The 25213-nt window shown below is 45.4% G+C and overlaps 1 protein-coding gene across 3 annotated transcripts; it reads left to right on the top strand.

Moving 5' to 3' along the window:
• The first annotated feature begins 39 nt into the window (after positions 1-39).
• On the top strand, positions 40-16941 carry tasorb (transcription activation suppressor b). 3 transcript variants are annotated; one of them, XM_071348853.1, is made up of 20 exons: positions 40-457; positions 1951-2096; positions 2572-2664; positions 2880-2952; positions 3685-3776; positions 3940-4234; positions 4469-4574; positions 5616-5719; positions 7282-7391; positions 7796-7868; positions 7976-8050; positions 8177-8971; positions 9259-9545; positions 9622-10866; positions 11325-11447; positions 12938-13097; positions 13486-13594; positions 14362-14540; positions 14647-14781; positions 15027-16941. In XM_071348853.1, exons 1-20 carry the CDS (start codon positions 148-150, stop codon positions 16484-16486), a joined length of 5970 nt encoding a protein of 1989 aa, XP_071204954.1. In that variant the 5' UTR covers positions 40-147; the 3' UTR covers positions 16487-16941. The 3 variants fall into 3 exon arrangements, with proteins under 3 accessions (XP_071204954.1, XP_071204955.1, XP_071204953.1); XM_071348854.1 differs by having other exon boundaries at positions 9256-9545; positions 15030-16941; XM_071348852.1 differs by having other exon boundaries at positions 9256-9545.
• The last annotated feature ends 8272 nt before the right edge of the window (positions 16942-25213 follow it).

Genomic DNA, 25213 nt, shown 5'->3' with positions numbered 1-25213 from the left:
CAGATTGACGCCAGCGCTTTGCTGTGGTGGAGAAGAAGGCATACGTCATATTCACAATGGCGGAGGCAGGGTGAGGAGTAGAGTGTCAGTTAAGTGGCGCAGTAACCAACTACATTGCCCGCGAAAGACGCTAACGGTGCCCGAAAAATGGCCTTGAACCCTGAAGTGGAGAGAAAAACTGACATAGAGTGTCTGAAGACCGGTGAGCTCGACTTGGAGAGCTGCGATAGCAAGACAAATTCGTTGTCAGCCGCCATCTCGGCCACATCCAACCAAAATGGCGATCAGACTGGATGTGAAGACGGTGTAATGCCCGAACAAGAAGCCTCTGAGCGGCGGAGGAGCGGGCAGACTACCGCGAGAAGCTCTGATAATTCACCTTTACCCGGCCAGAGACAGGCTGAAGAGTTGCCAAGGAGAAATTTTCAGATCCCGAGGAAGATCAAGGAACGGAAAGGTTGTGCCCTTTCTCTAGTACTAGCTAGCTATTTCCAACAGAGGCTGCCCTGTGTTTCATAATTCAAGTGCTGCATGTTGCAAACCCGCGTTCCCTACGGTCAGAATTTAGATTAGCTATTGACATGGATTAATGTGATCCATCTTCAGAGGATAGTTAACGTTATTTTATTGCGTACAAATAAACTATTGCCTTGGTAAAGGTAAAATCGGTTCCCGTACTCATCTCGGTCAGCATTGCAGGTAAGTTTCGGCCCAGGCGCGAGAAGAGAAGCACGTGAAGAGATGCTGTCCATCAAGCCTCCATATTACTTGGGTCTACATGGAGGCTTGTGGAGAGTGAAATTAGTTTTGATGATGGTATTCAGCTGAGGATTTTGAAAGCTTGTGGAAAATTAACATAGTGTTAAAGTCCCTTGAGTTGTACACACCACACCCATCTTCTAGGATCTAGGCCTAGACTGGTTACCATGGCCCTTCCATGAAGCTCCAGAGATAGTCAGTCATCATCCCATATCTTAATTGATTTGATACAGATTATAGTAAACAACAAGTCCAGACCCCAGTTGGAGTATTTTGGGGTAGAATACATGTAACTAGCTATACAGTGAGACCATTGGGCAGTCATCCAGGAATAGCCAGACTGGGAGAAGCTGCCAAGAACTGTTTTAGTATTAGTTAGGCTAGTTCATTCTTTAGAATGTTTGCTGTGCTGGTCTTGGCTCTTACATAAGATTTGCTTGGATTGTCATCAGAAAGAGCATCCATTCTATACCAATGGTGCCCACTATATTCACAGGTTGGTGTGTTTGGTTTTCATAATTGGGGAGATGCCGAATTATGATGCACAGCCTGCATGCAAAATACAATCCATCATACAAGTTTCTATCATGGGCATAGCTACATCAAGTTTAGTTTGATAATATTGTCTCTAGATTCTGACCTTTGGCTTGATGGATATGTGTCATGCATTCTGACTAAATAGTATATCTACCCATTTTCAGACTGCATGTGCTAGTTTTTTAGATGTTCCCGTTCCTTAGTGTGATGTCACTGCATTTGGAAAATAGACTGGTGGATGAGACTTGGTTGGACATATTGCATCATCATAATTTAGCCCAAAGTACACAGAGAACTTTGCCCCTTTTATCTTGAAATAAACTGACCAGATACCCATCATGTAGCCTATTGAGTTCTTTACATTAACAGTGCATACAAATAAACAATGTAATCCAGTCCCTGTTCTATGGCTTTGTTTACACAGGCAGACAATTCTGAGAATTTTTCCTCTAATTGTTCTTTTGATACCAGATCTTTTCACATCAGATATTTTTTTAGAGCTGATCTGACTGGTCAAAAGACCAATTAGTGAGCGGGGAATTGGGCTGCCTGTGTGAACGCAGTCCAATTTGTGCCAATCACATCCCTGAATGATACTAATCCTCTGTTTCTCTCCCTCTCTTGTCCTCTCTTGTCATCCCTGCTCCTCGGTAGGCCTGTACCAGTTTCTGGCCCCTGACTCCCGGGAATTTGAGGGCCTTGTGAAGATCCTCTCCTCCTTCTACCTGGATGCATCGTCCAGAGGGACATTCTCCTACTGCAAGGCCAGGCTCATTCACAATGAGCTGCTGGAGAAAGAGGTAGCATCACCAAGCTTAACCACATTATTATCATACTCTCAGCTTTTAAAGATTTTTCTTTTTTTAGAGACCATTCCCCCCCCCATCATATTTAACACAAACCAACCACATGGTACACCAAACTATACAGAAGCCCATGCCACAACAAAGAAGATTAAAAAAACAATAAGACAGGCCATCAGCTGATCAGTCTGCCTCAGGCTGTTGTCAACAGCATGGCCCAGAGGTCTGTTATAAGAATTCTCATTTGCTATCACTTTAGTCAAATCTCCACTTCCTAATGTTCAAAGAAAATAAAACGCATACCCACTGCTGATATTCTCCCCAGACTGGCACAAAACACTAGTTGATAGTTTTGCATGACCAACAACAAATACACACTCCATACCTCACTGAAATTGACCCACCCTTTATATTGTTGTGCTTGCATTGTTTCTCATGATGCCATATTTTCTCCTGTTTGTGTGTGTGCCAGTTCATTGAGAAGAGGAGGGAGCTGAAGCAGGAGGGACGTACAGACCCAGAGCTGGTGGAGTCCTACTGCTTCCTGTTCCCAGACAAGTCCAAGGTGAGCCTAAGGGCCTGCCTGCCTCACCAGGGGGTGTGGTATAGTGCCGTGATCTAGTACTCTGATCTAATGTTTCTGCTACAGTCTGGATCTTTACAATTGGATTATGCATTCGGCCTACAATTTGAGTTTGGCTGCTGGGCTCCTGGTTGTCATTTGAAAACCAGTTTTCTTTTATTTGTTGTTGATATGATGACGTGATGTTCTTTTTCCAGCTCCCGTTGATATGTGAGAAGGGTCTGTCTGTGGGACACTCCAGGATCACTACACTAGGAAATCCTGCTATGGGTGAGTGTGTGTGTGTACTTACTATTGAATGTCATGTATGATATTGTTTTTAGGGAGAGTTTGCAAATGTCCAGAAGGAAGGCTTTTCTCCGTAATGCACTTGTCTAACTGTTCTAGATGTTGGGGGTATGTCAGTTAGACATGGGGATGTCACCATACCTTATTTTTCCATGGCAAAAAGGAAAACACAAAGCAGACTAAACTCGTTGGTCCTTTAAAAACCTTCTATATGTAACATATTGTGTGCTAAACGTTATTCTGGATGTCAACATGCGGCTGTTTTTGCTACCAAAATTAGGACTGTTTTCCTCAGGAAATGTAGTCCACTTAATGTTTTGTTTCCTTTCCATGATACCTCTGAGTTTCGCTTTACTGGTATTGTGACAACCCTGTTAGAAATGGATCTGCTTTTGAACGTTAAGGTTTAATTGACTCTGTAATAGAGGATAATCTGTATGCCTCATTACTGTAAGAGTAGCTTTATCCACTGCCAGACAGCTTAGAATGTCTACCAGATACCATTACATAAGAAGATGCCTAATACATGGCCTAGCAACAGCTGAGTATGGTGGAAATGTTTATCACAATCCCTCAAACCTCAGTCATAAACTATAAACCCACACATAGCTATTTCGTTTTTTGTTAGTCAAAAGTTAAAGTTGTCTATGCATGGTTTTTGCCTCCTTAGTTTGTTCTTGACTTGCCTTGCCTTTTTTTGTTTTGTCATTTCAGGTGTTTATCTGTCCAAATTCTCTGATTTGCTTCAAATGAACCCTTTTGAAGCAGGCACTTGTGGAGACATTGTCATATTTAAAGTCATGAGGGTAAATGCATCTATCACACTCAGTATGGACCAAATTTAAACAATATATATATATATATATTACGAACACCTAGAATGTTGTTGCTTACTTTTCAACAGCCTAGCATTGAGTGCAACACCAGTTTCTATAATATTTGACCCAGTGAGTGTGTTTGTCCCTTCAGGGCCGGCTGAAGAGCATCTTTGAGAACATGCCTAAGAGTGTCCTGGACCCCACACCCAAGTTTGACTGTCACATCTCCAAGAACGCCACGCGGGTCACCTCATTGCTCTCGTACAGAGCCTTTGAACTCACGCAGCAATACTTCTATGAGTTTGCTTTTGATGAGATCAAGCCTCGGCCCAGGCATGTGTGTCCCTACGCCGTGGTGTCTTTCCAGTACAAAGGCAAGGAGTCTGCTGCTGCACCTATGGCTGCACACAGGTTCAACAGCACTGTCTGTGAAGGAGGAAGCAAAGGTACACTCCTGTTTGTGCTTCTTCACCTTATCTTTCTGCTTTAGTCTATTTGTACGGACATTTGTATTAAAAATAGAGGCGAAAGTATTTGTAGAATTTAGTTTGATAGCTACCTTGGAAGTTTGGCATACTGTGCCCTCTTTTGACCTGTGACTGTTGACTGGGGCCATTGTTCATATTGCAATTGTGAAGTGTTTTGAATGCACTTTAAATAATTATTGATTTGCCTGTCAGGGAGGAGTAGCTACACTGTGTGGAGTGGGCCGCTGGTGAACAAGGGACAGGAGTTGTGCCAGGTGTCTCTACGCTCCTCTACACGCCACTTCCTCCCTTTCAAACTGTGAGTACCTCTTTATTGTCTATACCTAAAACACATGTATTTGTTGTCCATACCTAAAACGCTTGTATTTGTTGTCCATACCTGAAACAAATGTATTTGTTATCAAATGTTATTGGTCACATATGTTATTGCGGATGTAGCAAAGTGCCTTGTGTTTCTAGCTCCAACAGTAGTAATATCTAACAATACACACATCTAAAAGTAAAAGAATAGAATTAAGTATAATATAAATATTAGGGTGAGCCATGTCGGAGTGTCATAGACTAAAATACAGTAGAATAGAATACAGTATATAAATATGAGATGAGTAAAGCAAAAATATGTAAACATTATTAAAGTGAATAGTTTTCCATTATTAAAGTGGCCAGTGATTTCAAGTCTATGTAGATAGGGTAGCAGCCTCTAAGGTGCAGGGTTACGTAACAGGGTGGAAGCCGCCTAGTGATGGCTATTTAACAGTTAGATGGCCTTGTGATAGAAACTGTTTTTCAGTCTTGGTCCCAGTTTGATGCACCTGTACTGACCCGGTCTTCTGGATGATAGCGGGGTGAGCAAGCTGTGGCTTGGGTGGTTATGGTCCTTGATGATCTATTTGGCTTTCCTGTGACATCGGATGCTATAGGGGTCCTGGAGGGCAGGTAGTTTGTCCCCGGTGATGCATTGGGCAGACCGCACCACCCTCTGGAGAGCCCTGCAGTTGCGGGCTGTGCAGTTGCCGTACCAGGCGGTGATACAACCTGACAGGATGCTCTACATTGTGCGTCTGTAAAAGTTAGTGGGTTTTAGGTGCCACGCCAAATTTCTTCAGTTCCCCGAGGTTGAAGAGGCGCTGTTGCGCTGCCTTCACCACAGTGTCTGTGTGGGTGGACCATTTCAGTTTGTCAGGGATATGTACGCCAAGGAATTAAAACCTACCTAAAACACGTATTTGTTGTCCATACCAAAAACATGGATATCAGTAGTAATTCATAGTTAATAAGTATGTTATGAGTACTGTAATAAGTTGATTGACTGGTGTGTGTGTGTGTGTGCCCTTTGTAGAACGGAGAAGTTGGAGATGAGTATGGGGATGCAGCTGGACCAGGTGAAGAGGAAGATCCCCTCTGTTCTGTTCTCCTGGGACACCTACAGCAGAACCCGAGAAGGTCCGAACCGCTCTACTCCTCTCCTCCTCTATTCTACTCTACTTCTGCTCTCCTCTATTCTCCTCCTTCTAATCCTCTCCTGTACTCCTCTCCTTCTAATCCTCTCCTCTATTCTCCTCTCCTTCTAATCCTCTCCTCTATTCTCCTCTCCTTCTAATCCTCTCCTCTATTCTCCTCTCCTTCTAATCCTCTCCTCTATTCTCCTCTCCTTCTAATCCTCTCCTCTATCCTCCTTCTAATCCTCTCCTCTATTCTCCTCTCCTTCTAATCCTCTCCTCTATTCTCCTCTCCTTCTAATCCTCTACTCTCCTGTACTCCTCTCCTTCTAATCCTCTACTCTCCTGTACTCCTCTCCTTCTAATCCTCTACTCTCCTGTACTCCTCTCCTTCTAATCCTCTACTCTCCTGTACTCCTCTCCTTCTAATCCTCTACTCTCCTGTACTCCTCTCCTTCTAATCCTCTACTCTCCTGTACTCTCCTGTACTCCTCTCCTTCTAATCCTCTACTCTCCTGTACTCCTCTCCTTCTAATCCTCTACTCTCCTGTACTCCTCTCCTTCTAATCCTCTACTCTCCTGTACTCCTCTCCTTCGAATCCTCTACTCTCCTGTACTCCTCTCCTTCTAATCCTCTACTCTCCTGTACTCCTCTCCTTCTAATCCTCTACTCCTCCTGTACTCCTCTCCTTCTAATCCTCTACTCCTCCTGTACTCCTCTCCTTCTAATCCTCTACTCTCCTGTACTCCTCTCCTTCTAATCCTCTACTCCTCCTGTACTCCTCTCCTTCTAATCCTCTACTCCTCCTGTACTCCTCTCCTTCTAATCCTCTACTCCTCCTCTCTCTCCTGTACTCCTCTACTCCTCCTCTACTCTCCTGTACTCCTCTCCTTCTAATCCTCTACTCTCCTGTACTCCTCTCCTTCTAATCCTCTACTCCTCCTCTACTCTCCTGTACTCCTCCTTCTAATCCTCTACTCTCCTCCTCCTTCTAATCCTCTACTATCCTCCTTTACTCATTCTGTTTTCCTCTATTCTCCTCCTCTCCAGCCTTAGTTCTAGTCTGGTTAATCTATACTCTGACCAAGACAACAGTCCATAGATGCTATAGAATAACATGACAAAACTTAACAGTCCCTCCAAGATTTCGCAGTGTTTATGTGTGACGCTTGCTTTTACTGTGTCAATTCTGACATTTTGAATGGCAATTTGCAATAATTTTGTCCAATTTGTCACATGCGCTGCTGAGGAAAAAAGCTTGTTGACCTGTTCTTTGATTGAGCCATTTTATGTGCTAAAAGTACAGTGATTGCTTAAAATTGCGAACCCTCTTTTTCTAGTGAGGCAAATGGACAGTTATATGCGGTAATGTTGCGACGATTTGAGTTTTATGCGGTGATTGGTCAGATTTGCAAGCCCTCGCATAATATTGCGATTGCTAAATCTTGGAGGGACTAACTTACTCTGACAAACAACAATGTAGGACCTATCACCCGGAATCACTGTGTGGTTGTTTTTTAAACTTAGGAGTGGAACTTGTTCTGACCGAGTTGTGTGTGTTTCAGTGCTGAAGTGTGGGATCTACTGCAGCCTGTTTGAGGTGGTGGATGGGAAGGGTAAAGCGACCAGCAGCACTCTCTCAGGACTCATACATAAACTGGAGAGAGAGCGGATGGTGAGTCACTCCCTGACAGTTCCTCTGCAGGATGTTTTAATGAACAGTGTTTAATGATTACACACCAACACTAGACGGGGTAGGGAGGGGATGTATCGTGGATCATTATATTACACACCCAGGCTTTCACATGGGTTGTCATTACTTTGGTCCCCCATAATGTTTGATATGTAGGTCAGCTAACTGGTCAGTTCCCTAGAAATGGGCATGTCTTGAAGACTGGTTGTCATTTGGTTTCCATATTTGTTTAAAGGTAGAGCTAATGCCAATCAGGGAATTCCCATGCCATATATGAAATTAATTGTCCCTGTTTTAAGTGTGAATTTCTGTTGTTGCACAGCTGCACTGTATGAAAAGTGTTTGTTTAGATGTATTAAATGTTAACGTCTCCTCCTCCTGTGTAGGTGCTAGTGAAGCCTTTGGTTGATAAAGGCTTTCTCTTCCTCTTGTCATCTACTCAGATGTTCAATCCCAACGGTACGTCCTCTGTCTCTCCTTATCTCAGGTCTCTGACTCTTTCCATTGATCTGACATGTTGTTCTTTGTGTGGGTTAATACTGAGGGAGTTGTTTTGTGTATTCTAGAACGTCGGGGGAGGGTTGAGAAGAGCCTGCAAGCACTATTTGTCTTTCAGGAGTCCAGGGGAGTCACCAAGTTCAGTAAGTATTCTAAAATGTCCTTCCTCAAACCACAGTTACATATTGAATGTCAGGAACAGCCTTTATGAGCAGTATATATACACGTATGTCTGCCTCCCCCATTGACCATGTCCCTGCCTCCCCCAGCGCCCAGACTGTCAGAGCAGGAGCCCCTGTCAGCTGAGCCCCTGCCCCCCCTCCTGGCCTCCATGGACCCCTTCATTCCAGCCCTGCACTACGCCTTGCTCAAGATGCGCTCCACCCCCGATAACAAGCACCTCAGCACCGTGGTGGAGCGCCAGGCCCTAGACTACCTGACCAGGAGGGACAGCGGCCGGGCCTTCCTCCTCCCAGAGTACCAACAGAACCTGGACGAGAGGGGCAACGTGCACCCCGCGCCCCGCCCAAAATCCAACATGGAGGGCCTGCTGCGTTCCTACCTCCACGGCCTCTCCTCGGCCTACGTCCTTCCCATTGTCAAGGCCAGGGACATGATGGACAGGATCAACCAGCCCCCGCCTGCACCAGCTCCAACTGTCCCGGACTACAGCCCTGTGTCAGACTGGGGGGGGTCAGGAGGGTCAGACAGACCAGAGAGGGTGGAGAGGCAACCTCTAGAGAGACCAGAGAGCAGCAGGAGGAGAGGGGGGCCGTCCCAGACCCATTCTAACGGGGCCGCAGCAGGGACAGGGGCTCCGCCCCAGAGGTCCAGGTTGGCCCAGAGTGAGTACGATAAGGACAAGATGAAAGAGTTGCTGAAGCTGATCCAGCTGCATAAGGCCCTGGTGAAGGAGCCAGGAGGGAAGGAGAGGGCCGAGGGGGGTGACGAGGGGGCCTGGGAGGGCCCCCACGGCCTGAAGAGGAAACTAGAGGAGGACGAATCAGGGGCCATGTCTAAATATCTACGAGGAGCCCACTTCAGCAATGGAGAGCCCAGTAGAGGTGAGACTGGTTTCTGTGTGGGAGAGGTGTGAGTCTGTGGGAAAGACTGGAAGAATAAGGGAAAGAAAAGTGGGAGGGAGACAGTTTGGTAGGGAGTAGTGTGGACTGAGCAAGTTAACTTTAATGTTTCAACATTTGTACGCCAACCACAGAGAATATTGCCATTTTAAAACTAGGCCTTTTTCATAAATAATATCCTTACAGTGTGTGTTTAAAAAAAATCCTACCTTTTATAAGCCTGATAAGCAAGGCTACACTTAGCCCCACTGTCTCTGTCCTCCCAGTAGCCCAGGGGGAGGAGGTAGAGAACTACAACCTGGCAGCAGTAATGGAGAGCATGGGGATCTATGACACTGACCTGAGGGACAGGGGAAACACTTCCCAGGCCTCCTCAGCCAACGAGACACAGCGCCTGCTCAAGATCCTGCTCTCCACCCTCAACAAGGCCATGGTTCAAGGCGCTGCCGCGGCCCCCGCTGACCTGCCTGACCACGTGGAGCCCTCCACGGAGAACCCCCTGACTGGAGCTCCGGTTGAAGGGCGAGTGGAGCAGGCCCGACAGGACTTCTTTGAGGTGAGATGCGTGTGTGGGAGAAAAAAATGAAGTATGGACTGGTGTTTGTGATGTGACCATGTTGTTGTGTGTTTAGGAGCAGACTGTGTGCAGTCTGACCAGCCCCTTTAGCACTGACTCTCCAGGACAACAGCCACACAACTCAGACAACCCATCACTCACCTGGGAACTGGCCTCTCACACAGACAAACCTATCCCCTTCTTTGAATCTCAGAACGACGGCAACTTTAAGCAGAGGGGAGGTCTGGAGGGGGTAGAGAGAGGTCTGAGAGGGGCTTCTGTGGAGCAGGAGAGGGTAACCAAGGAAGCCTCAATAGAGAGGGGAGCCAAGGTGGCTTCCTTGGAGAGGGAGATAGCTCTGAGGGGAGCTTTTCTGGAAGGGGGAGCCAGGGACACCTCCCTAGAGGGGGAAAGCAAGGTGGAGAAGCCAGCCAGGGGTGTTTCCCTGGAGAGGGTAGCCAGGCCGTCCAGCACTCTGGACACTATCGTAAGCCAGGAGCTCCACTGCCTCTACAACTCCATCCAGGGCCTCATGGACAACCAGAAGATCTACTACAACTCCCAGCTGCCTCCACGGCTGTCCCCACGCCACACCTGGCAGCCCAACAGCTCATTCTCAGACTTTGTGGCTCCCTATGTTGTGTCTGTCCCTGTTCAGGGCCACGTCAACACCCTGTGTGAGAGAATGGGCCGACTAGTCCCCAAACCTCGCCACACAGACTCTGCTAAAACACCTGGGGCTCGTTCTACCTTCCATGCTCCCTCTGCCACTACCCATCCTATTCCCTCTTTCCCTCCCCCGCCCCATTCCCTCTCCTCCATCCCTCCCCTTCCTTCCATGCATCACCTTCCACCCCCGCCTGCCCTCGTCCACTCTCCGGCCCCTGTCCTCATCACGTCCCCCACCGCCAAGCCTATCCCCAAAACCAAAGCACAGCCTCCTCAGGCTAAGAGCTCCTCTTTTTCCCAGAACCGGCCCAAACCGGTCCCGTTCAAACAGACACACAAGAACCCCTCTGCAGCACAGAAGTCCTCCACAGAGAGGAAGTCAGAACCATCTGCCTCAAAGAGAGAGGTCTACTCTCCCTCCCAGGCATCAATGGACTCCTCAGACTCCACCCCAAAACGGCCTAAACAAGATGCCATCACAGCCCCCTCTCCCCTTACCCCTGCGTCAGCCGCTGGACTACTGATTGGCCAGCTGAAGCCTGAGGTGTTCAGCAGCCTGGTGGAGATCTTCAAGGACGTGCAGAGGAACACGGTCAGATTCTACATCCACTCTGGAGAGGAGGAGGAGAGTGACATCTGTGTGGAGATCAAGGTACTGTAGGCCTTAGTTATGATCAACACTCATGTCAATGTTTGCCCCACGTAAGAAGAGACTCATTCTCACTGATTGAGCTAACACTTCACCAAAAGCTCTATCCAAGTTTTCTCTGACGCAGGCACTGCATTATCAGCTGTAATTATCTGCACTGTGACGGGACAATCAGTGTTCCCTCGTGTTGTTGATCTGAAAACATGTTAAACTGACGTTGTCCTCTGGAGGACGAGGAGAGTCACACTTCACACTTTTTTTTACTGCAACAAGAACACTTTATGGCTGTCTGCATTCTCTGCCATAATAAATTGTAGTACATTACTGAGATAATATTGCACCACTATTCTCTCTTCCTCATCCCCTCATCTGTCTGCTCCTTGTTAATTTGGTTTTGTGGTGTATTGCTGACTTCTGCTCCTGGTTTTAAACTCCCTCTTTCGGTCTCATCCCTGTGACAGGAGTACTTACTGAGCCTGGGCAACACAGAGTGTAACCCCCAGATGTTCCTGGAGAATAACAGCAGTCTGGATAAGTTGCTCATCGTCATTCAGAACGAGGACATCTCAGCCCACGTCAACAAGGTAACATTACCATCCTGGCTGGCTGCTAGGATGAGTCAATATCGCCACGGCACCAGACAGAATGTTGTCTGCACAGGGAGAATTCTCCTCAGCCCCCGAGAAATAGTGGAATTCTAATTGGACCTGTTGAATTGATTTTAAATCCACCAAAAACCTGGATGGTGCACAGATACTTTCGGTCATGTAGTGTATGTGAACAGCTGCTCATCAAACATCTCCTCCCAAAATCATGGGCATTAATATGGAGTTTGTCCCCCCTTTGCTGTTATAACAGCCTCTACTCTTCTGGTAAGGCTTTCAACTAGATGTTGGAACATTAATGCGGGGACTTGCTTCCATTCAGCCACAAGAGCATTAGTGAGTTTGGACACTGATGTTGGGCGATTAGGCCTGGCTCGCAGTCGGCGTTGCAATTCATCCCAAAGGTTTTCGATGGGGTTGAGGTCAGGGCTCTGTGCAGGCCAGTCAAGTTCTTCCACATCGATCTCGGCAAACCATTTCAATATGGACCTCGCTTTGTGCACAGGGGTATTGTCATGCTGAAACAGGAAAGGGCCTTCCCAAACTGCTGCCACAAAGTTGGAAACACAGAATCGTCTAGAATGTCATTGTATACTATAGCATTAAGATTATCCTTCACTGGAACTAAGCGGCCTAGCCCGAACCATGAAAAACAGCCCCAGACCATTATTCTTCCTCCAAACTTTACAGTTGGCACTATGCATTCGGGCTCATAGCATTCTCAGATTAGCCCGTCGGACTGCCAGATGGTGAAGCGTGATTCGTCACTCCAGAGAACGCGCTTCTACTGCTCCAGAGTCCAATGACGGCAAGCTTTACACCACTCCAGCCAACGCTTGACATTGAACTTGGTGATCCTAGGCTTGTATGCGGCTGCTCGGCCATGGGAACCCATTTCTTGAAGCTCCCAACGGACAGTTATTGTTCTGACATTGCTTCCAGAGGCAGTTTGGAACTTGGTGGTGAGTGTTGCAACCGAGGGCAGTTCCAATTCGTGGGTGAGCCGTTGTTGCTCCGAAACCTTTCCACTTCACAATAACAGCACTTACAGATGACCGGGGCAGCTCTAGCAGGGCAGAAATGTAATGAACTGACTTGTTGGAAAGGTGGCATCCTATGACGGTTCCACGTTGAAAGTCACTGACCTCTTCAGTAAGGTCATTCTACTGCCAAAGCTCGTCTATGGAGATAGCATGGCTGTGTGCTCAGTTTTATACACCTGTCAGCAACGTGTGTGGCTGAAATAGCCGATTCAACATGTGTCCACCTACTTTTGTGTATTTATAGTGTAAACAGTGTCGTTTTAATTGAATATATAGACAGAGCTGGATGACATGATCTTCATGGCAACTAGTCTAGACAGTCATCACCTCTGTCTCACACAAATGTTAATTTCGATGTTAAGGATGAATTTAAAGCTGTATGTGTCTTATTTAAAGGTTGATTCTGAACCATGTTCTCCCTGTCAGATCCCAGCTCTGGTGTCATTGAAGAAGCTGTCCACGGTGAGCTTTGCAGGAGTTGACAGTCTGGACGATGTGAAGAACCACACCTACAACGAGCTCTTCGTCTCTGGAGGATTCATAGTGTCTGACGAGTTTGTCCTCAACCCAGACTTCATAACACACGGTGAGTCTGCTGAAGCAGTCTCAACTGTCATCAACATTCATTGTGATGTGTGGGATCCACATGTGAATATTACGAGTTATGCACTTTTTTTCGGTCACCCTTTCTTTCTATACAGTTGGATAAATTCCACAGAGACTGTTAATGAGATCCATCTATATTCTAATTGAAAACAGTATTTGGCCAGTTGTTTTTTTACCCCCTTACAATTCAATCATTGTTTTATGTACCATGTAGCTGTGTCATTACATTCTGGTTAGGGAAGTGGTTATATATTGACTACAGACGGAAAGGGAAAAGACAACTCATGACTGGTCATTGATTTGATGGGATCAGTGTGTGTTGTGTTCCCTGTGCAGACTTGTGTTGTGTTATTGTATTCCCTGTGCAGACCGGTTGCAGGCGTTCCTGAGGTTCCTAGAGGAGCAGAGCTCTCCAGAGAACCCCTGGCAGTGGAAGATCCACAATAAGTCCCAGAAGAAACTCAAAGAGCTGGGCAGGTCGGAAACTATCTCTACTACCATTCAGCATGACCCGAGACATTGACCTCTCTCAATCCATTCAGTAACTACCTCCATCCTATTGGACTGCCAAGTCAACCAATGAGGAATGTCTCTGGGAAGTCCAAAGTAGTAGTAGTGACTGTTTTACGTTTGGTACTTTATTAGGATCTCCATTAGCTGTTGCAGAAGCTACTCTTCCTGGAGTCCACATGAAACATAATACAGAATGACATAATACAGAACATTATTAGACAAGAACAGCTCAAGGACAGAACTACATGAAAAAATGTAAAGGCACACGTAGCCTACATATTAATTCATACACACAAACTATCTAGGTCAAATAGGGGAGAGGCGCTGTGAGGTGTTGCTTTATCTGTTTTTTTGACACCAGGTTTGCTGTTTATTTGAGCAATATGAGATGGAAGTTCCATGCAATAAGGGCTCTATATATTCTTTCTTGAATTTGTTCCGGATTTGGGGACTGTGAAAAGACCCCTGGTGGGATAAGTGTGGGCCAGCTGCAGCTTAACTAGGTCTTTCCTTGCGGCACTGGACCACACGACTGGACAATAATCAAGATTAGACAAGACTAGAGCCTGCAGAACTTTCTTTTTGGAGTGTGGTGTCAAGGCTGAAAAACAAAACACACATTATAATCACATTATCATGCTTTCATCCAATACTTTTTTTGTGTGCTTTTTGTCTTACCTATTCAGACTGTTTTAGTAACATACAGCCCCACCTCCTCTCTCCTCTTATAGGTTGAACAGTGATGCCATGGCTCTCCTCAACCTGCTGACAGCCTATCAGAAGAAGCACCTGGTGGAGTTCTTACCTTACCACGAGTGTGATGCCCAATCACGTCAGGCCCCTGATCTGGACTGCCTGGTCAAGCTCCAGGCTAACCACACTCAGCACCGCCACTTTATCTTCCTCACAGGTACCACAGCATCATTATCGTGACACATCGTCTCCTAACCCTCAGTGGTACATTATGTGCCAGTATGTGTATTAACTGAACAGCCCTGTCTTGTTTGTCCCTCCAGAGAGGCGCTTTGAGATGTTCATGCAGTACTCCAGGAACGGCATAGTGATCGCCAGCATTGATGACATCATGACCAGTTTCCACAGCCTGATTGGCTCCAGAGATCAGAAACAACTGCCCACACCGCTCTCCACTGGTGGGTGATGTCAACAACAACTTCACAATTACATTGCTCTTTGGCCCTGTTCAAGTACTATCAATTGCATCTCTTTCCTTGAAGTGAAGTCCAAATGTTTTATGGTCAAATTGTCAGTATTGAATACATCAATCTTTTCCCCTGTCCCTTCTTTATCTACTCCCCTCTCCCCTTCTCCCCCCCTCTCTTCTCCTCTTCCTCGCTTCCCCTCTACTCCCTCGCTTCCTCGTCTCTTCCTCTCTCAGTAGTGCATGATGAGTGTATAGAAGAGGAGGATATGTCGCTGGACTCTGATGACGACAGCCACAACCAGGTGATCGTACAGCATCCTGCCCAATCCCAGGAGGGGGTAGCAGCAGGGGGCATGGGGGACTCAACCCAGCAGCCTCCCTTGCCAGAGTCAGACGAGTTCCGGCCCCCTCTCCCCGACCAGCTCAACACCCCTGGCCGACACACCCCCTCCTCCCTCTCCTACTCCAGCAGAACCCCCAACCTGTCCAACTTCGCTGCTCTCAAATCTGCCATCTCCCAGTTCAAAGCCTCCAACCAGATTGGTAGGGCGGACATAGGCAGCACTTCGCCAGGAGGGTTTTCTGTCAACCCCCACCAGAGCTTCCTGTGTCCGTCTACCCAGTGGGTGTCCTACTCTGGCTCCTCCGGCTACACAGCCTCCCCAGCCTACCCCGCATCGCCCTGCAGCACCACCCAAGAACAGGACTACAGAAACCCAGCCGCAGTACCTACTACAGCCCCAGGGTCCACTCTGACCAGCCAGGCTCCCCTCACCCTACCGGACATCCCCCAGCCTCCCCCGCTTCCTCCACATCTCAAGATGGGTGGGACTCTGTCCCAGTCGTTTAGCCTGCCTGGCTCTGTTAGTGGAGCGGCCGGGGTTGGTGTTGGAGCATCTATCTCCACAGTCAGCAGCACTAGCACTCTGCCCAGCACAGCCATAGTGGCCTCTTCCTCTTCTCTCTCCACTGCACTAACATACTCCGACCCTACTGTTGCCACCACAGCCTCCTTAGGCCTGGACTACACTCAGAGCGACATGGTCCAGCTTGGCTACCCGTCAGCGGTCAGCTCCAGCGCTAACGGGACCCCCACCCAGCAGGGGGACAGGAGACTCAGTGGGCCCGGGGAGAGCCCATGGGGGTTAGGAGGAGGAACCCCTAACAGCCAGGGAGGGGCCAGGCCTGGCTCTGTCTCCCATAGCGGTCTCACCCAAGGTGGGGAGAGGACAGGCACTCCTGGTGGCAGTACCCCTGGAAGTCAGGGGGGCAGGACTCCAGTGAACAGTGTAGAAAGCCTTGGAGCGGGTATGGCTGTTCCCTCTTTGGCCACCAGGGGGGGCTCAATAGCTAGGCCCATGCTGCCCATCCATGGAGGGACTGGAGGCAGTCGAGGTGGAGAGGCCAGTGTCCAGCCACACTGCGGTGGTGGCTACGGCTGTTTAGGTGCCATGCCTGGACAGATGGGTATGGGACGCGGCGGCATGGGACGCGGGGGTATTGGTCCCAGGTCGTTAGGGGGGTACAGAGGGAGAGGAGCCCCACAGAGAGGCCCCTGGCCCAGGCCGGGAGTGGGACCCGAACGGCCGGATGGAGGTGGACCCTGCGGACCCTCCTGGGGTTACCCGAAGGGGAGGGGAGGGGGACAAGATTACTACTCAGATTACACATACTCACACAACTACTCCCCCTGAACAGACAATCATGATTACAGAGGGGGGAATGGACATGCCACACTCAGAGACTGGTAGAGCTGTCTGAATGTACATATTGACTTGTCATAAACACTTTGAATTGATAAAGGTCAGAAGGATCCTGTTTTTTTTACAAATAAACTTGATACAGGCAGTGCCGAGTGTCGATACTGTCGTAACCGTACGCTCTTTACATGTAAGCTGTTTCAAACCCCTGTTCCGACCACTATATTTATAATTGTCAAGAAATGTAATGGCCTTCCAAGCGTCTCGGTTTTGTTTTATTTTTTATTCTTTTTTTTCTCCGGTTTGTGAACAAGGGGAAAAAGGCAGACTATTTTTTTAAAGAAAGAAAAAAGATCAGTGAAAGGCACCACTTTCGCTGTTGGTTTTCTTTTTTACATCCTTGGTTGTTCCCCCAAAAAGATCTATTAAAATAAACATGTTTCAAATCATATGTTGTTTTTATGACTTTTAGCATGATCATGATGACTAGCAATCAAAAAGCATGCTCCACAGCTGTCACCACCTGTTATTGGGCTCTCTTTTAATACTTCTAGTATACCCCCATCAGGTCTGTCCCTCAGTTTAATGATGAATGAATAGTCCCGACAGCCTATTGGACAGATGAGGCTTAGCCTATCATGGAGGTGTCAAGCTTCTTAACTCTGTAATGGGATGGATTGTTGTAGAAAAAAATGTGTACTAACATTTTGGTATGGAGCGCCAAGAACTTCCATGAATCTATAACTGACATCTGTCGTTGGTTTAATGAGTCTAGCAACCACAAGGTTCAGAAGTATGACGGTAGGGCTGCATTTACGCAGGCACCAAGCTTTTTTTTGTAGTAATCTGATTTGGCAAAATACCATTAATTGAAAGAACAGAATTGCGTTGCCTGTGTAAACAGTCTACTACTCCATCACAATAAATGGGACTTTGGTACAGAAGAAATGACAAATTCTGATATTTGTTTACACAAGTTGACCAATCACAGATCTTTTTAAGAGCTGATGTGATTGGTCAAAAGACCAATTAGTGCAAAAAAGATATCAGAATTGGGCTGCCTGTCTTAAGTGCAGGCTTTATTTTATCCTCTCCTATCAGCTGATTCATCAAGACCTTGATATTGTGTCAGTTGTGTTAATGCCTGGCTTGACCCAAAAGGCTGCATACAACATAGCTACGGTCAGGACTAGGGGTTGTCTTGGAGAAAGTGAAATAGCCTATAAATAATTGATGTCTTCATTTTCCTCTCTTTATCAGAGGGTTTCACCACCAGAGGGCACTCCTATTGGATAATATGTAGCTGTGTCATACCAACCAACACACACCTTTTTTTAAATGTTACCTTAATTTAACTAAGCAAATCAGTTAAGAACAAATTCTTATTTACAATGACAGCCTACGCCGGCCAAACCCATAGGGCAAATTGTGCACCGCCCTATGGGACTCCCAATCACGGTCGGTTGTGATACAGCCTGGAATTGAACCAAGGTCTGCAGAGGACACTGATTTTCAGCCAGGTAAGATTTTCATACAACATTAAAGTTGCTATTCAGTTACCTGTCTCTTGCCATTCAGATGAAATGGTACAATGTGATATGATTTGTTTTGGTTTATTGTGTTAGAATATGTATATTTAGGTCATAATTATAAAGTCCATGTTCCACTACCATACCCCATCCCTAGGTGGCAGCAGTGAGGCCTGATAAGAAAGTGATTGCTCTCAGATGCAAGTGATTAGTGATTGCAGAGGAGGCTGGTGGGAGGAGCTGTAGGAGGACGGGCACAGTCCTATAACACCTCCAACCAGCCTCCTCTGGATTGTAGATTAATGTAGCCTCTCAGCGTCTGTTTGTGTATGCCTTTTGCATTTGACTTTTTGTACATTATTTGGTCACTGATATGGAGCTCTGACATGCCAACACACATCTGCAGGGTGCTGATTTTCAGCCAGGTAAAGTGTTGATAACCTACAGCATCCAAGGCTGCGTTTACACAGGCAGACTAATTCTGATCTTTTGCCCAATTATTGGCAAAGAATCGGATCTGATCTGTAAAAAGACAAATTATTTGCAAAAGATCAGAATGTGTAAACGTGTAAACACAGCACAAGTTTATATTAAATAACCTGTTTCTTGCTATAGAGTACCACAGTATGAGTCATAATACCCATAAAACCTAGCTGTCAAAAAGGGAAATTGTTCCAATTGTTTTCCACCATTTATTTTCCCATAGTTTTTAGACACACTTAAAAGAATGACTGTGTTTTGTGTAGGCTTACCCTGGCATGATGTTTTGATAACCGTGTAAGTCCCTATAGACAAGGTGACTTATCAATATATCCGCCTGTATTTACCCCCCAAAATGAAATTCTAATTAGCTGCTAATGTGGCTATCATAAAGAAGTACAAATGCCACGATGATCTGGACGAGACTGCCGAATCGAGGCAAAGGAAATAATCTCTGGATTAATAACCTAAGGAATTGGCTACATTTCTTTAAATGTACAATTCTGTGAACTGTCTAGTGCAAGTTTAAAATTGATACAATACCTGTTAGCAAAGGTGTCAGCTAGAGATGATGTGCAGGAGCTTGACGGGATTTGTAGTCTTGCATGATGTCTATTTTGATGCTAATTAGCATTTTTTAATCTGAGAGTAAATGGAGCTGAATGTATTGATAAAAGTAACCTTTTCAGTGAGAGATTTACATGGTTATTAAAATGTCACACCAGGGTAAGCCTACACGAAACAAAGCCCTTATTTTAAGTGTTTCTAAAATTAATGGTTGAAAAACGATTGGAACCATTTCCCTGTTTGGCCGCTAGGTTTTATATATATTAAGACATCTCCATTGTGGGTCTCTATTCAGATGAATTGGTACAAGGTGATATAACATTATTTATTTTATCATGTAGACTTTTGGTTTACATCAGTTCAGAAGTAAGGTCACAATGGATCATCAGGCATTTTTGCGAGAGTAGGATGATGTTGCCCATGCGTCTCAGGTCAGATTGGTATCATCCGCTGTATAGTAAAGGGTAAGAATCGGAGAGGGTGAACTGAGGCTAGCTAATGCTAGGTTAGCTAATGCTAAAGCAACCTATTGCACTTGGTACCTACTCGCTCCAACCCTATGAGTCACATTTTCATGGAACGCAATGGGTTGTTTTAGCATTAGCTAGTCTAGCATGCTGACGAAAATGGCAGTTTAATAAAAATATTTAAATCGAGAATATTTATAATTTATCTCATTATGGGATAATTAGGGGTACAGCGCCATCTCCCATCACAAGATTAAAGTACGTTTTTCGAGCCATATCTCACGCCGTCTCTGCGGTATCGACATTCTGTCACAGCATCGTTCCGACTAGAGAGCGAAGTAATGAACGTCTAGTCAGGTTTTTTGGGGCATATCCCAATGAGCTAAAGCTTTGATAGTAACCCCAGGAGTTAACACATCTATCTTTAAGCTTACTTGAAAGGAATTTATCAATGGCTGCCCCAGGATGTCTGACAAATGAGGTTGGAACACATTATGCCCACTAAGGTAACACTAAGATTGCAGCAATGTTTCCTACGCGCTCTATAGACCAGACTATGTTTGTTCAGTTTGCACAATACATACTGATGTGGGCCTTCCTGCACCATAAATCAGCATAATTTCACTTTGACATCGTTTGCTCCATATGACTCATCTAGAAGTTTTGACACAGCTTCTTTCCCAGAGAGAAATGTAATATTGTTTTGCTTCATGTTATGAGGCACAATCTCTGAGACAAAACTTTCAGAAAACCTTCACTTCAGATGCAGAGATGAGAATACAAGCATCAACATGCCTGACATGGAGTGTGACTCTTCTTGCTTTTCAATCACTGACTGCTATCAAACAGAAGTTAATGTGGATTGAGAGTTAGGGTGTGGTTAGAGTTGACATTAAGGCTGTGTTTACGTGACATCCTGTCATCACTCTGCCTGTGGGTGTCATGTCTGTCTGGGATGTGATAGAGCCTTCTGCAGCTGCATGCCTCCGTCCCTCTCTAGCCTGATGGCTGTTTTGACAGTTCAGTAATAGACTCATGAGACTGAGAGGGGATAACTCTTCACTCAGTACTGAATGTAATTTCAATTTTGCTGTTGAGAATTAACCCCCCACATCCACTGTAATTGGATTCCTGATTTGAATAATTTTGAGTCCTTTTGGATCCAATTCAAATCCCTGCAAAACAAATAGGCTGGAAATAGGACCGAGTGCACTAATTGAAGCGTAATGGAGTATTTTACTTTGGGGGAGGGCATTTTTTCACCTATTCAGTGGGCTTCCCTGTACATTCTGGTAATTTGTTACATCTCCATTCAGTCTGGAATGCACAAACCATTAAGCCCAGTATCACTCAGTTCCAAACCCACCTACTCTCCCATTCTCTTTCTAAAACTCTGCATCTGGCAGCCTGCCTATGTGGGTTAGTGGAAACTAAGTTTGACTTGAGCCTGCATAATACGTTGATCTGTAAACTGTCAAATGGATGGTAAGCAAATGGAATTAATTGATAGGTATTTTTTCTGTGCTCATCATCACCGTCCTGTATTGCAGTGTGGTTGCATGATTTCTGAATGTGATTAGATTGGGTTGTATTTGGAGGTGTATTATGTTCTTGTACATGCCCTCACCTACCTATTTATTTGGACAGTGAAGCTAAAACATTTAATTTGGCTCTATATGTCATCATTTTGGATTTGAGATTAAATGTTTCGTATGAGGTGACAGTACAGAACGTCACCTTTTTATTTAAGGTTATTTTCAAACGTATGTTTTACTGTTATAGAAATGAAAGCAATTTATGCATCTAATTTATGCATCCATTGAAGGTGTCATAAGCACAAATTCACTCCGTGTATTACTTTTTGTCAAAAGTTTATTATTTGGTCCCATATTCCGAGCAAGCAATGACTACATCAAGCTTGTGACTTTAGAAAAAATGTTGGATGATTTGCAGTTTTTTTGGTTGTTTCAGATGTTGTGCCCAAATGGAAATGAATGGCAAATAATGTATTGTGCCATTGGAGTCACCTTTAATTATAAATAAGAATATAATATGTCTCGGAACACTTCTACATTAATGTGGATGCTACCATGATTGATTATGAATTAATTGTGAATTATGATGAGTGAGAAAGTTAGAGGCATGCATATCATACCCCCCAAAATGCTAACCTTCCCTGTTATTGTTAGTGATGAGAGGTTAGCATGTCTTGGGGGTATGATATTTGTGCCTGTAGGAGACAGGTGACTTGAATACACTGAAGTAGTTTCATATTTTCCAGAGAGCAGTAATATACAAAGATGCATGTCAGATCCACTAGGTGACGTCTTCCCATGATTAATCATAAAACCACCACTCAACACCCCGCATGTACTCGTTCACATTGCAGCCATGCTGATGCTTTAACTGCCACTCTCAAACAGCAGAACAACAGGACTCTCAACCCAGCTGTGTCTTTCCTTTAAATGGACCTTTGGGGGGGGGAAAAATAAGATTAGCGGGATTTAGCAAAGGAACAATTGACAAATCACCCTGTATCTATCCCTGTGGTAATCTCCGTAAACCAGACCCTAGCTCATGTCATCTCTCATGCAATAGCCCTGTCCTCCCTGACAAAACTGGTCATGAATAACAGAGACTAAACACAGCGTTATCTCTAGTGGGTTAGAGGAGTGACAGAGAGATTAGGTAATGCTTACAGGGAGAATGACCTGTATGTACGTACAGTACCAGTCTAAAGTTTGGACACCTACTAATTCAAGGGTTTTTCTTTATTTTGACTGTTTTCTACATTGTAGAATAATAGTGAAGACATCAAAACTATGAAATAACACATGGAATCATGTGGTAACCAAAAAAGTGTTAAACAAATGAAAATATATTTGAGATTCTCCAAAGTAGCCACCCTTTGCCTTGATGACTGCTTTGCACACGCTTGGCATTCTCTCAACCAGCTTCACCTGGAATGCTTTTCTAGCAGTCTTGAATGAGTTCCCACATATGCTGAGCACTTGTTGGCTGCTTTTCCTTGTCTCTGTGGTCCAACTCATCCGAAACCATCTCAATTGGGTTGAGGTCGGGTGATTGTGGAGGCCAGGTCATCTGATGCAGCACTCATCACTCTCCTTCTTGGTCAAATAGCCCTTACACAGGCTGGAGGTGTGTTTTAGGTCATTGTCCTGTTGAAAAACAAATGATAGTCCCACTAAGCGCAAACCAGATCGCTGCAGAATGCTGTGGTAGCCATGCTGGAACTGTAAATAAATCACAGACAGTGTCACCAGCAAAGCAACCCCACATCACACCTCCTCCTACATGCTTCACGGTGGGAACCACACATGCGGAGATCATCCGTTCACCTACTCTGCATCTCACAAAGACACGGCGGTTGGAACAAAAAATCTCAAATTTGGACTCATCAGACCAACGGACAGATTTCCACTGGTCTAATTTCCATTGTTTGTGTTTCTTGGCCCAAGCAAGTATCTTTTAATTGGTGTCCTTTTTAGTAGTGGTTTCTTTGCAGCAATTCAACCATGAAGGCCTGATTTTTAAGTCTCCTCTGAACAGTTGATGTTGAGATGTCTGTTACTTGAACTCTGAAGCATTTATTTGGGCTGCAATCTGAGGTGCAGTTAACTCTAATGAACTTTACTTTGCAGAGTTACCTCTGCTGCAGTTGCAATTCAACGGCTCAAACACGAGAATCATGTGGCAGGGTCTACAGTCAATCACGGATTAAAAAAAGAAAACCAGCCCAGTCGCGGACATCGACGTCTAGCTCCCAGACAAATTAAACAACTTCTTTGCTCGCTTTGAGGAATATACAGTGACACTGAAACGGCCGGCTACCAAAGCCTGTGGGCTCTCCTTCTCCATGGCCAACGTGAGTAAAACATTTAAACGTGTTAACCCTCGCAAGGCTGCTGGCCCAGACGGCATCCCTAGCCGCTTCCTTGGGGCATGCGCAGACCAGCTGGCTGGTGTGTTTACGGACATATTCAATCAATCCCTTTCCCAGTCTGCTATGCCTACTTGCTACAAGATGGCCACCATTGTTCCTGTCCCCAAGAGAGCTAAGGTAACTGAACTAAATGACTATCGCCCCATAGCACTCACTTCAGTCATCATGAAGTGCTTTGAGAGACTAGTCAAGGATCATATTACCTCCACCCTACCTGACCCTAGACCCACTCCAATTTGCTTACCGCCCCAATAGGTCCACAGATGATGTAATCGCCATCACACTGCACACTGACCTCTTACCTACAGTTGAAGTCAGAAGTTTACATACACCTAAGTCAAATACATTTAAACTCAGTTTTTCACAATTCCTGATGTTTAAGCCTAGTAAAAATTCCCTGTTTTAGGTCAGTTAGGATCACCACTTTATTTTAAGAATGAAATAATAGTAGAGAGAAGGATTTATTTCAGCTTTTATTTCTTTCATCACATTCCCAGTGGGTCAGAAGTTTACATACACTCAATTAGTATTTGGTAGCATTGCCTTTAAATTGTTTAACTTGGGTAAAACGTTTCGGGTAGCCTTCCACAAGCTTCCCACAATAAGTTGGGTGAATTTTGGCCCATTCCTCCTGACAGAGCTGGTGTAACTGAGTCAGGTTTGTAGGCCTCCTTGCTCACACACGCTTTTTCAGTTCTGCCCACAAATTTTCTATAGGATTGAGGTCAGGGCTTTGTGATGGCCTCTCCAATACCTTGACTTTGTTGTCCTTAAGCCATTTTGCCACAACTTTGGAAGTATGCTTGGGGTCGTTGTCCATTTGGAAGACCCATTTACGACCAAGCTTTAACTTCCTGACTGATGTCTTGAGATGTTGCTTCAATATATCCACATACTTTTCCTTTCCTCATGATGCCATCTATTTTGTGAACTGCACCAGTCCCTCCTGCAGCAATGCACCCCCACAACATGATGCTGCCATCCCTGTGCTTCACAGTTGGGTTAGTGTTATTCAGCTTGCAAGCCTCCCCCTTTTTCCTCCAAACATAACGATGGTCATTATGGCCAATCAGTTCTATTTTTGTTTCATCAGACCAGAGGACATTTCTCCAAAAGTATGATCTATGTCCCCATGTGCAGTTGCAAACCGTAGTCTGGCTTTTTTATGGTGGTTATGGAGCAGTGGCTTCTTCCTTGCTGAGCGGCCTTTCAGGTTATGTCGATATAGGACTCGTTTTACTGTGGATATAGACACTTTTGTACCTGTTTTCTTCCAGCATCTTCACAAGGTCCTTTGCTGTTGTTCTGGGATTGATTTGCAATTTTTGCACATTCATCTCTAGGAGACAAAACGCGTCTTCTTCCTGCGCGGTATGACCGGTATGGCTGTGTGGTCCCATGGTGTTTATACGTGCATACTAGTGTTTATACAGATGAACGTGGTACCTTCAGGCATTTGGAAATTGCTCCCAAGGATGACCCAGACTTGTGGAGGTCTACAATTTTATTCTGAGGTCTTGGCTGATTTCTTTTGATTTTCCCATGATGTCAAGCAAAGAGGCACTGGTAGGCCTTGAAATACATCCACAGGTACGCCTCCAATTGACTCAAATGATGTCAATTGACTCAAATGATGTCAATTAGCCTATCAGAAGCTTCTAAAGCCATGACATCATTTTTTGGAATGTCCAAGCTGTTTAAAGGCACAGTCAAC

Source organism: Salvelinus alpinus, chromosome 17 (assembly GCF_045679555.1).
Source record: "Salvelinus alpinus chromosome 17, SLU_Salpinus.1, whole genome shotgun sequence".
Classification (NCBI taxonomy): domain Eukaryota; kingdom Metazoa; phylum Chordata; class Actinopteri; order Salmoniformes; family Salmonidae; genus Salvelinus; species Salvelinus alpinus.
This window is presented reverse-complemented; position numbering and strand designations above follow the sequence as displayed.

Coding starts and splice junctions, on each gene's coding strand:
- tasorb (XM_071348852.1), top strand. CDS start 148: ATGGCCTTGAACCCTGAAGTGGAGAGAAAAACTGACATAGAGTGTCTG. Junction 458..1,950: donor GAAGATCAAGGAACGGAAAG/GTTGTGCCCTTT, acceptor GCTCCTCGGTAG/GCCTGTACCAGTTTCTGGCC. Junction 2,953..3,684: donor ACTAGGAAATCCTGCTATGG/GTGAGTGTGTGT, acceptor TTGTCATTTCAG/GTGTTTATCTGTCCAAATTC.